Raw genomic sequence first — 13,240 nt, 5'->3', positions numbered from 1 at the left:
CACTGTTAAACCGCATAGAAAAGTCAACTGGTACAATTCATCTAAATCAGGGGTTCCTAACCTTTTTTTGTGCCATGGATCAATACCATTCAGCAGTGCTCCATGGACCACCAGGTTGGGAATCCCTGATCTAAATTAAGAAACTGTCACTTCCTCAGAAAGACCTGGCTTACTAAGACCAATAGTTGCAATGGCTCTGAGTTGGCTAGCTTCGCATATGATTGCTTGTGACCATATAGTCTTATGTGGAGTAATATGTACAATACCTCTAAGTCAGATCTTTTCTATACTTTAATAGTTGTTTGCAAACCATCTGCTGTTACAGTTAGCTCCAAAGTTTTGATACTTGTTTGTTTTTTATAGGATGACAAATCCATGCCCAAGAATAACTTCTATGCTGGAGATCGTTCTCCGCAACTTCCTAGTATGTATTGTTTTTTGACTAAGTACTATAAACTTGCTTTTCAATGGTCAAGGAAATGCTAACATAAAACGATCTTTAGTAGTCTATACTGGAATTGTAGCTTTAAAAAATCCCAGTTTAGCAATGTTTCTTGCCTAAAGCTTTAAAAAAAATCAACTACCCTATATTTTTTTTAGTTTCTCCTTTCCATATTGTTGGCAATTGCATTTGGAAGTGTCTTCCACAGGCTAGTATTCTAAAATATGTTGCTCTTAAATCATGTTCATGGTTGTATAATTGGAACACTTCTATTACTGGATGTTGGAAATGCAAATTTTCTGTCTAACCCCAACTTTGATTTACTTAATGTCTATTGCCCTGCAGTCTGCTTGTACAAACAGATTTTTTAAAACTTCATTTTCAGTTAAAAACACAAAGTCATTTGACAATGGTTTTTTTGATGCTGTAATGGGCAAAGTGCCTGTTGTGTAAGTAATCATAGTGATAATCATGACTTTGCTATTCCGATGTGTTTGGAGACCAAATTCAGTGATATCTCTGTCATGTTGCCAAGTTTAGAAGTATTCAACAGAGGGATTGTTCTGATGACTTGTGTTGTAATACTGGAGGCTAGTAGATACTGTAATAAATTGAAATCTGAATTGAACTGTAATCCTTGCATTGTTAATTCATTCAATGCAATAATTATGACTGAGGGGAGATGTTAGTAGTGCTATACTGTTGCTTGTAATGTGAGGATCTGGATGTGTTCAAAAATGCTTTGCAAATATTGGACATGGGGCCAATATCAAGGGATCTATGAAAAGAGATTTTTTTTTATTATTTAAAAGCTGCAGCCTCCGAAGGTGAAAATTTTGTAGTATATCAGGGTTTAAAATGAAGATCTCATTGTTGAACTATGAATATTTTATATCATCTTTTTTCACTACATTGGCCCTGTTGCAAATTGGTAATAAATAGCACTTTAAATTTGGGATAAGAAGGAAATTAACAAAATATAGTTCAATTTCCTAATAATTGAATTTGAACATTCAGAATAACTGAGTTTAAATTTTTGCTATTATTTTACACTTGTGAAATTGGTTAAATGGAATGGTTTGGAGAATGCTATTGTCATTACAAAAGCTCTTGTACAATTGGTAAATTAATGAAAACCAATTTAGCAAACTGGATGTATTAGGAGTTTACATTCTAACAAAGAATCTGTAAAAAGATGTTACACTAAATGGAGTTGGATGCATTTATTAAATTTTCAGACTGTTGCATATTTACTCTGCTTTTGAAGGCACGATGTTGCAAAGATTAAATTGAGGCTTTAGATGATTCTTGTGAACCTTTGTAAATAATAGAATTTGCATGCTCACTAATATTGTGGAATATTTTATGGTTGTGCTATTACCCAAGTTATAGTTTTACATTAATAATACTTGAATCTGGTAGTAAATTTTCCAGAAGTGTCAGTTCCTGAGTATTTTTTCACTTTCTGGAAAATATGTTTGTGAACTTAAACTTTTCTTCTCTTTTCCCCCTCCCCCAATAGAGGGACTTGGTGGGGTGGGTATGGGCTTGGGACCTGGTGGCCAACCTCTTGATGCCAGAGATCTGAACACAGGAATGGGGAATGCTCGACCTAGGGATATGGGCCCTGGAATGGGAGGTAAGAACAGTAATTTTCAAAGCTTGTAGAGATAATTGAATATTGCTGCTTTCTTCCTAAAATACGCTGACGTTGATATTTTGAACCTTTTGGTATTTATGTTCTCTTCCCTCCCCCCCCCCCCCTCCAAATTTAGTACAAGCTGGCCACCACAAACCTAGAATAATTGGGATGTGCAGGATTAGTGATTTTTTTTTCAGAATCATCGGTGATTGGTTTAGGATTAAATAAACATCTCTAACCCACTTGATGATTACCTACTTCATTAGTAGGTAATGAAGGAAAAAAGAAACAGTGAAATTTATTGAGTTACAGTACAGGCAAAATATTCTGTGAAGTATCTATTTACATCAGAAGATTGGTTACTGCCACTTCCAAAGTAAAGAGTTGGATTATACAAATAAGCAGAGGGACATTTCTGAAAGTGGGGTTATCGGGACTTGTGTTGTCGTGTTTCATCTCCCCAATGGGCATTGGGCTACCTATTCTTTGTTTTTTATCACAACTTTCTCCTCCACTGTCCTTTGTGTCTGGATTTAATCTTCTGCACAATTTCAGCAAGGAATTTTGTATTATGTTGCTGCTTGAAATGCTGAAGCCACCCTTCACTGTAATCACACTTTTAATCCAGTCCTAATTCTTCATGAAATAATTTCACTTGTTGCTTCATCTCTCCTAACAGCGCTACACCTTCACTGACGTGGAGTTTAAACCACTTTGAAAATTTTTATCTAGTTGTAAACATCTTCCATCTTGATGTAAAATTGTGTTAGAAAAAAAATTAAGAGTCAATGTTATACAAGTTGCATATGGTTTTCACAGGCACACCACCATCAAAGTTATTTAAAACTTCCACCTCAGCTTGTATAGATAACGTGTTTGTGCTTTACACCACAGAAAGCACTTCCTTTATTCAATGAAGACACGATGGACTAGATAGCACAGATTTTAAAAATAAATACAAAATAACAAAGGAACTACTTTTAAAGACTGAGCTGCACATTCTGCTAATAGCAATGGGTTGGAGCGGTGACCAGGGTAATTCAAGGCTAGGCTCGTGAAAGTTGTGTTCGTACCTTTGGTGATCTGATTAGTGGATTCAGAGTGGTTGATCTGTCATTGCAAATCCACTTGTGAAGTTAAAGCAAGAAATTGGGTATGACAAGTTGGTACTAAGTTGGGCATGACTATATATGTAACTATATTGGTAGGCTAGGTGTCTCTTGTGTACAACATCACCATGGTTAGTCTTTGCTTACACCCAAGATTCCCTTGGTGTCAAAGTGTTTCAGATCCAAACTCTCCAGCTAAGTTCTTCAAACACTTCTGAATCTGCACTTCCTTTGCACCATTTGCAAATATGACAGCTTCTTTGTGCACAATATGTTAGAAGAACTCAGCAGCTCAGGTACCATCCATGGAAATCAAACAGTCGATGTTTCTGACTGAGGCCCTTCTTCAGGACTGGAAAGGAAGAGGGAAGGTGCTGGAATAAAGGGGTGGAGGGAGGAATAGCTAGAAAATGATAGGTGAAGCCGGGTGGGTGGAAAATGTGATGGGCTAGTGTTTCTTTATATAATCAAGGATAGTAGCTAGCCTAAGTCTCCAGTATTGACCCATGTGAAGGAAACATTTTCACGGATCCATTTGTTCAAATGAAAGGTTTCAACCTAAAAGTTGACTCTTGTTTCTCCACTGATGCCTGCCAAGTTCCACTTGATGAATATTTTCTGCAATTTTTTGTTTCTACAGATGCCAGTATCGGCAGAGTTTTGCCTTGGTCTTTCATTGTCATCTCTCTGATAGTGTAGTACTTTTCTCTATCATATCCCATAAATAAATGGATTAAATATAATTTGGTCAGCCAACAAGAGTGGCTATTAAGGTCATGAAGGTATCTGTCGAAATGTCTATTAATAAGTGACTACTTGCCATTAATGTACTCATTGGTATTTAGTTAGGACTGTTGACGAGCATGGATTATGCTGTGTGCTGGGAAAAATAGTTAAATACATTATGTCGTCAAGTCACTTTTATTGTCATTTCGACCATAACTGCTATGTACAGTACATAGTAAAAATGAGATGTTTTTCAGTACCATGGTGTTACATGACTCAGTACAAAAACTAGACTGAACTACGTAAAAAAACTACAGACCCACCCGGGACTGCATAAAGTGCACAAAACAGTGCAGGCATTACAATAAATAATAAACAGGACGATAGGGCAGTAAGGTGTCAGTCCAGGGTCTGGGTATTAAGGAGTCTGATAGCTTGGGGGAAGAAACTGTTACACAGTCTGGTCGTGAGAGCCCAAATGCTTTGGTTCCTTTTCCCAGATGGCAGGAGGGATAAGAGTTTGCATGAGGGGTGTGTGGGGTCCTTCACAATGCTGTTTTCTTTACGGATACAGCGTGTAGTGTAAATGTCCATAATGGCGGGAAGAAAGACCCTGATGATCATCTCAGCTGACCTCACTAACCACTGCAGGGTCTTGCGATCCAAGATGGTGCAATTTCTGAACCAGGCAGTGATGCAGCTGCTCAGGATGCTCTCAATACAACTCCTGTAGAATGTGATGAGGATGGGGGGTGGGAGATGGACTTTACTCAGCCTTCGCAGAAAGTACAGAAGCTGCTGGGCTTTCTTTGCTATGGAGCTGGTGTTGAGACACCAGGTGAGATTCTCCGCCAGGTGAACACAAGAAATTTGGTGCTCTTAACAATTTCTACCAAGGAGCCGTCAAATGTTCAACAGGAAGTGGTCGCTCTGTGCCCTCCTGAAGTCAACAACCATCTCTTTTGTTTTTTTCACATTCAGAACCAGGTTGTTGGCTCTGCACCAGCCTGTTAGCCACGCACCTCCTCTGTGTAAGTTGACCCGTTCTTGCTGATGAGACCCACCACGGTCGTGTCATCAGCAAACTTGATGTGATTCGAGCTGTGTTACAGCATAGTCGTGGGTCAGCAGAGTGAACAGCAGTGGACTGAGCATGCAGCCCTGGGGGGGCCCTGTGCTCAGTGTGATGGTGTTGGAGATGCTGCTCCTGATCCGGACTGACTGAGGTCTCCCAGTCAAGAAGTCTAGGATCTAGTTGCAGAGGGAGGTGTTCAGGCCCAATAGGCTCATCTTTCCAATCAGTTTCTGAGGGATGATTGTGTTGAATGATGAACTGAAGTCTATGAACAGCATTTGAAAGTGTGTGTCTTTTTTATCCAGGTGGGTTAGGGCCAGCTGGAGGGTGATGGCGATGGCGTCATCTGATGAGTGGTTGGGACGGTACGCAAACTGCAGGGGTTCCGGTGGGGGGGGGGCAGCAGGGTCTTAATATGCCTCATGATGAACCTCTCGAAACACTTCACGATGATGGATGTGAGTGCAGTGGGATGGTACTCATTTAGGCAGGACACTGAAGACTACTTCTGCATGGGGACGATGGTGGTGGCCTTGAACCACGTTGGAACAGTGGCGCTTCTCAGGGAAATGTTGAAGATGTCAGTGAGAACATCTGCTAGCAGGCCTGCACATCCTTTGAGCACTCTACCAGGAATGCTACATTAAAAGTTCTATCACGATCAGATCTATAGGACTTTGAAGGGCATGCCAGGGATTCTGAATGCTCATCAGACATCTAGATCAGTGCAACAGAAATTCTTATGAGCCTCTGGTGTCTAAGTGAAGGAAAGTTCACTACCCATCTCTGGTTTGCAAAAAGGTTACTTAAATAACCTGTAATCTAGCTGTTTTGATGATTACTATATTTGAAATTGTCTACAGATATAGTCATGAAAATAAACTAAATTTTATTTTAAGGATGAAAAGTTGTTTCTAAGTGCATCCAAATGTCCAAATTTTGTTTGTATTTTACACTTTTTACAGGTTTCTGTAAAATTTAAAAAATTTAATCATTTTTTAACAGCCTTTGTTATTCTCTTTAGTGTATACTTTAAAAGGAATAGGTTTTGAAAAATGCATATTTTTAATTGGTGATTAGAGTGTTTCTACCTTGACAGGCATGGGAATGGATGGAATGGGTTTTGGAGGAATGAACCGAATGGCCGGAGGGGGTAAGTGTTGGAGAATGCTTTGTGGGTTTTATACTTTATTACTGTTACATTGGCTAATACTGCAGATGATTACCTGGTTTGTGATCTGGTTTGTTAAGAATTTGTAGAATGAGCATGGAAAAATTTTAGACATTTTGCAGCAGAATTAGTCCTTTTAAACAATCCAAGACTGATTTTCATTGTTTTGTCAATGGCATCCAATGTAATCCCATCTGCCACTGGAGACAATTTACATGTCAGTTATATGCAGATGCAAAGGCCATTTTAAACCAGATGCTAACCCATTTAAATTAAAATATGCACTGCATTTTTAATCTCACTTTTAACACACTGAACTTGGACATGTAACTAAAGAATAACTATCATCCTCTAGCTTTTTCTTTACCTTGTATTTGAAGTACTCTGGTGGCTTCTTGCTGTGTTTCTGTTGTGCTATTACATCTTGCTCTTTGTTTCTATTGGATTGTTGATCAATCATGAGTCCCATTTGTATTTTGTGATAGAGCTGATCTGTTAAACTTATAAGTTCCAAACTATGGGAATTTATATCCATTGGAAGTAACTTGGGTGCAATTGTTTTTTGCTTGTAGTTAGTTTAATTTTATGGGTTGCCCCTTTACAGCTAAGGCATTGGAAGTGCCAAGGGGGATATTGTTTGGAGTTCTGCAGTTCTCCAAATTTCTAATCTAGTTATAATCCATTGCCTCTGCAGTAATTAAATTCTATTTTCTATCCACAAATCTAAATTTTGCATTATAATTGGCTTGTATTAGAAAAACGGAGTAAGTTCCAGCATGTTATTTTTGCCGCTACGACAATTTTAGGCTGACGGTGCACAACGCCATGGGCAGCCTACTGTTTGCTAAATTATTATGGCTGTGTAATAATCCAACATCTTGGATTAAAATTTGGCACTAACTTTCAGGCATGGATGGTCCATATGGTGGTGGCGGAGGTGGGATGGACAGGATGGATAACATGGGGAGATTTGGTCCAGGAATGAACATGGGGAGAATGGGAGGTAAGAATTTTAGTGTATTAATTTGAATTCTGAGCAAAGTAAAGTTCCTTTCTACTCAGCTTTGCTGGGCAGTAAGGATGATGTGCTTTCTAAGAGAGAAGAGATGCAGCTTTGCCTTATACTTGTTAATGCTTCAGTGGCACAGCAAATACTTGGCAGCAGGGCCCTGTCCATCCTGATTTTGGGGAAGTTTTTTTCCCCAAAATCCTTTCTGAAGATTTGAAGTTTACCCTTGAGGTTGTAGGAGAGTAAATGCAGGATATGACAACTAATCACGACTGAAAAATGTTTGATGTAAACAGAATTACCACTAGTTATTTTAAGTCATCCTTGGGTTTTGAATGGGGCTTCCAGAAGTAGTATTTATTGTAGTGTGTAGCCTTAACCAATATTCAAATAGGATGATCACTGGAGATTGCCATTAGACTCCTGGCCAGGTGAATATGTATGAGGCTCTGTAATGATGAATAGCTCCATTTTTGAGCCCGAGAAATCATGGACAAGTTCGGACTCTTGCCCAGAATATAAATTTGAATATTTTGACTAAGCCTCCAATACCCATCTTCATGTAACTTTCTGCCCAGGATCAGGAGGAATGGATGATTACAGAGGAGCTGGTGGAGGAGGAATGGGTGGTGGCATGGGAGGTAAGTTGAAATGGGCTACAAAATATGTAACATTCATAGCAGTTCTGAGATTTGCATACAAACACCTGAGGCTAGAGTTGGCCTGTATGACTGACCTCTATCTTCATTGATGTCTGTCACGCTATTCATTTGTAAAATGCCTCCAGCTAAGAACAAGAGTTAAATGTGGATCTTAGAGAGCCCACAGTTCACGTGCAAGTTTCTGTAGGTTTTTATTAAATTGCTATAATGAATAGTATCATCTGAGCTGCATTGAATATTCTAATTTTGTTAACTGTATGTTCCTTCTCTCAAAATGAGACGTAGTTTTGGTAGTTTCTCCTACACTTAGTCTTGCAATGTGATTTTCAACACTTTAATTGATACCGGGTGGAGTGCACCACAGCAGAGTGCACACAAATCTTTTGAGTATTTATTTGGAACCAGGAATTGGATCATATTTGGGCACCCAGCTGCACTTAATTCAGCAACAATTGAAAGTACCGATGAGATCTGCTAATTTTCAGAATATGACTTTTATCTGGCACGAGTGGGACTTTGGTGTTGAAGTAGCAGGTTTTCCAGATTTTTGTGTGTTGTTAGTTCCTCAACACTCTAAATTTCTATTAACATTTTACATAGTATTATAAATTTTCCAATTAATTTAGTAGTGTGGGGACCAATGAGGCTTGCAAGGGTATGAAATGTTACCTGATGAGTTAGATCCTAAACCATCAGCATTTCAGAATGATTGAGTAGTAGTTCTAGTTTTACTGTGCTTGCTGAATTGGCTTGGCTGCTTTGGGAAGATCCTAAGATGTGATGCAAACTTGCAAATAAACTAGATTAACTCAGACAAGGATTTTTAATAACTTGCATGAGATGAGTTATGTGTGAAAGGATATTGAGGCTTGGATGTACATGTAAAATAATTTTGAAAAGTAACATTTGAGTGTACAAGAATGTAAAAGATAAAACCTGCTGATTACTAGGTATGTAAAAGGGAACATTGATAACTGTGTCAGAAGGATAATGATGACACCAGTATTTTTTTGGATAAAATGTTTAATTGAATTAAATTTGTATATGGTATGCATATCTCCTGAACATATATTACCAGAAAGCTTTGGAATTAGAATAAAAACACAGTACTGGAAACGCTCGAGTGGTCAGGCAATGTAATCAGCAGGGTCTTCAACCTGTGATGTTTATTGTCTCCATACAAATTCCTGACCTGTGCCTTTCCAGGATTTTGTTTGGTTCAAATTTCCAGCATCTGAGGTTCTATTGATTTCCATCTGAATTTGGTGATAATTCAAAAATGTGTACCTGTTCACGGAGCTTTTTATTTTGCTGCTTATAGACATGTATCAAGGAGGAATGTATGGACCTGGCAGTGGAGGAGGAATGGGTGGCAGTGGTTTTGACCGAGATTTTGGTAGAAATGAAATGGGAATGTCACGTGGATATGGCGATTCATTTGGAGGGATGGGTAAGTTTGAGAAGTCATTGCAAAACTGCAGATATTTTAATATAGTTCCATTTTAATATTCATGCAACATTGTGCTCAATTCTGAAAGACTCACAAAAATATACCTGAATTTATTTGTAGCATCCTTTGAGATCTGGGTTTTTGTAGCTCTTGGCATTAAACATTTTTATTCCTTTTCATTTGATTGTGCAAATTGCTGATGGGAAGGATGATTGGTTCATACTTGAAATACATCATTCTAAATATTCTATAAAAGCACTTACCAACTTTCTCATCAATAATTTCTGCTCCTGAACCCATTCTTTAATGTTTGATTTCTGGAAACTAATCCCTGAGATTTTAATGAGTTAGCACTTAAAGTGAGGTTAAGTCAGTTAAACAGTGACGGCCATCTTCGTCTGATTTTGTACAAGTCATTTTTAAGATGCAAGTTGTGCAGTTCTGTGCTTTTATTTGCCTTAAAATATCTAAGCAACTTGTACTTTTGATTAGATTCCCAAATTTAGATGTATTTTATTTGTTTTCTTTGATAAATTTAAACATTTGCAATTTGTTTAGCTATGGGAAATACCATGTCGGGTGTATTGCATCCTTTCCTACAATCCACAAGCTTCCTTGGTGATGCTGGATAGCAGTTGGGAATACCCCCACAATTAGTGTCTCTAATTTGGATGTTCCTGGAATTGTAATACCTTGCCTTTCGGACTAAGGATAGCTCAAATTTCCTGATTCATAAGGATCTAAATTATTTGGACAAAATATAGGTCAAAATAAATTTAAGGTTTCCCCCCAAACTTGGATGTACACATTTGGAACTGTAAATAGGTTCCTAGAGTAGCACTTAAACTTTGGGAGAATAGTGTACTTTAATTCTAATTTGCACATAATCTATTTAGCTGGCGGAATGAGCGCTGGTGGTGGAATGGCTGCTGGTACACCAGGCATGGCATCTGGAATGGGTAAGAACATTTGTGAAACATGGTTGATGTTTGAAGATCCAAATTCGATGATAAGGTTTGTTCATTGTTTTAACCTGATAGTATTGCAGACATCAAGAGATGTTGGGGTACATATAGAAAGTAATTATAAGGTACACAGCAGCATTGAGGCTACAGTTTGAGAAATAAGCTGTTTCATTATTGAACATGTATAGATGTTCCTCCTGGCTTCTGTTGAGCCAAGGGACATGTTGAATTTTGCCAGAAGAAACTTCAAATTGAATTAACTTGGATGCTGGTAGATCAGGCTGGTGATTGAAATTGCATAGGAGTTTTGAACTTTGCGGGTGCTGTTTTAGATGGGTGGTTATGCATTTCTACAGTTGGCTAGGTCAACTCAGTGCAGAATTAAAATCTGACCCCACTGCTGACCTGCACCGATTTCATTGATTAAAAGTTTTATCAGGCCCCTATTAAGAGCTCTTAACTAATGCTATGAACCCACTGACCAAGCATTGTGATGCCCTGCTGTGTATCCAACTTTTAAATCTTGTAACACAATCAACCATTAGTTTCTTTAAGATCTGGTAGTTTTCAGTCTGAGGGCACACATTTTCCTTGGGCTGAGTCAATGAGCTAACTGTAACACTTTAAGCTTGGCTAATTTACCTAGGCTCCAAATTGCAGTAAATATCCATGCATTAGTTAAATTGTTTCTGTTTGGATTTGTCTGCTGGAGGTTTGCAGCAGTTAGTGATGTTGTTACATCAAATGCAGTAATTTAAGTTAGGAAATGTATCATTTATAATCTTGCAGAATCAGTGGTGCAGCCCCCATTTCAGTACCTTGGTTTTTGTCATTCTTATAACTATATCCTGCCACTTGGTGGAGCTTCAGCTTCCAGAAAGTGAAGTTTCCATGCTGATGCACTTAGACAACTTTGCTTCAACCTGACTAAGGCTATTTTTTTTAAAAAGTCACATACTTGCCCTTGTGTTAAAATTGAGCACAATTCTCTACACTGGAATTATTTTATTGAATTTTACTTTGTTAAAATACTTTTCCTTTCTTAGGTATTGGAATGGGTGCAATGAATAAAATGGGTGGAGGTATTGGCATGGAAAACATGGATCGCATGGGACCTGGAATGGATCGTGCTGGTTTGGGAATGGACAGGATTGGATCGAATATGCCTTCTGGGATGACATCAAATATTGATCGCATGGGAGCTGGAATGGATTGGATGGGTCAAAGTACCGATAGAATGGGTGGCGGTATGGATCGTATGGGTACTGGAATGGGTGGAGGTTTTGACAAGCCCACAGATATGGATCGTAATCGTTTCAGTGGGAACTATGGAGGATCCATGGGCAGTGCTACAGGAAATCTTAATTCAAGAAGAATCTGTCAAATATTTGTTCGAAATGTGAGTATTTGATCAATTTTTAAGAATGGTAAAGATAATTTAGATGGGAAAGTGTAAACTGCTTTGTGAAAGTAAAGATAGAAAAGAAAAATGTTAATTTCAGTTGGAAGTTTTTTTAAAGTTAAGGTCTCAATTTCTAATGCTTTTCTAATGTCTAATAAGTCTGACATCAATTAAATTTGGTCTTTTACTAGTTAGTAGTAATGAGAGTAGTTTCTGTAAAAAAAAAGAAAACATTTTTGTTTGTAATATTTTCCCCTCTTTAAATGGTTCCTCATTATGGTGTATAATTGACTCTTAATTTTGATACTCCATGCTAAGATTGGATCGTGCTCTGAAGTTACATTTTCCTCCCTTAAATCAATACTTTGTATATTGGTTTACATTTGTCTTAATACTTGTACTTTCCCCCATATATCTAAAACAGTTTAGAATTAAGGTTACCTGTAATGTCACTAAGCCAATCCTTCTATTTTGAATGGGTGCGAAGCAGTCATTTATCTAGCTCAGTGATCAGTAGTGCTGACAACCTGCTCATATGTACTCACTCATGACATATACTTGGCTATTCACAAGTGTACAAAGGCTTTGGAACAAATATATTTTACTTTGACTGTTTCCTACCCTACAGTTGATCTCCCAATGCCAGCAGTGCTGATTTTGAACACCCTTCACTTTCTTCCACTTCTATCTTGCTCTCTGAAATGCTGGTTAGTTTGGGCTTTTGTTTAAACTGTTTAATTCAGAACTGTATCCTTTATTGTGTAGGATCAAGAAAGTTCTAAATACTTCAGAATTTTCTCCCCTTCTATAGAATTCTGTCAATCATTTTTCATTCAGTATTATAGTAAGCTTCCCATTATCACAGCAGAGTCTTGAATGTCAGTAGTTTCCTTGTAAAATGGAACCAAGATAATACTACAGTGAACAATTCTGGCAAATGTCTGATCGGGACCTTGTTCTAAAGATTTCTTTTGAAGTTTCATGGTGAAATGAAGGACAGCCTTTAAAAAATATATGAACTCATTTATTTTTCCACTCTCCTATTAATTGTTGATTTATTTTCTTCAGCTTCCATATGACATCACCTGGCAAATGCTGAAAGACAAATTCAGTGAATTTGGTAAGTTTGTAGATTTTTAAGTAAAACTGCAATTTATGTTTGGAAAATCAGTTAATTGAACCACATTTAAATCTACCCTCAGCTCGGAATTTTGTTTTAATGATCGACTTTGAGATGGTTGAGGTTGAAATAGCAGTTGTTTCCTGTCAACTGCTGGTTTGTTGCCGGATAATAATCCATTTGTCAGAATTGGTTGTGATACTTAATCCCAAATATTTTGATGATGTGTCACGTTGTACCTGCTTGCCCGTTTCAGTTGTTCACATCACTCTAGAATGAGAAAATTCTTTCATTGTTTAATGTCAATAAAGTAGTCATGAAATGAGCAAATGTCCTCATTTTTAAATTCCAGTAACTCAGTGAAAAGTCAAAAGGTTAATCATTCTATTCCTTTTTGCAGGATCTGGTTGTATTTATGATCACTGCCGTAGAAATGTATATAGTGTGTTTTCTGCACTTGAGTCACC

General features: G+C 37.8%; 1 protein-coding gene across 1 annotated transcript in view; it reads left to right on the top strand.

The window, feature by feature from the left end:
• LOC132406190 (myelin expression factor 2-like) overlaps positions 1 to 13,240 on the top strand; it is a 29,478-nt gene that overhangs the window by 15,748 nt on the left and 490 nt on the right. Inside the window, exons 9-17 of the mRNA XM_059991509.1 lie at positions 364 to 424; positions 1,965 to 2,081; positions 6,094 to 6,147; positions 7,073 to 7,168; positions 7,753 to 7,815; positions 9,158 to 9,286; positions 10,183 to 10,245; positions 11,298 to 11,650; positions 12,722 to 12,773. Coding sequence (XP_059847492.1) covers positions 364 to 424; positions 1,965 to 2,081; positions 6,094 to 6,147; positions 7,073 to 7,168; positions 7,753 to 7,815; positions 9,158 to 9,286; positions 10,183 to 10,245; positions 11,298 to 11,650; positions 12,722 to 12,773 — 988 coding nt within the window. The remainder of the gene's footprint in view (positions 1 to 363; positions 425 to 1,964; positions 2,082 to 6,093; positions 6,148 to 7,072; positions 7,169 to 7,752; positions 7,816 to 9,157; positions 9,287 to 10,182; positions 10,246 to 11,297; positions 11,651 to 12,721; positions 12,774 to 13,240) is intronic.

This window comes from Hypanus sabinus, chromosome 16, assembly GCF_030144855.1.
Source record: "Hypanus sabinus isolate sHypSab1 chromosome 16, sHypSab1.hap1, whole genome shotgun sequence".
Lineage (NCBI taxonomy): Eukaryota > Metazoa > Chordata > Chondrichthyes > Myliobatiformes > Dasyatidae > Hypanus > Hypanus sabinus.
Note: the sequence above shows the minus strand (reverse complement) of the source record. Positions and strands in the feature narration are given on the sequence as shown.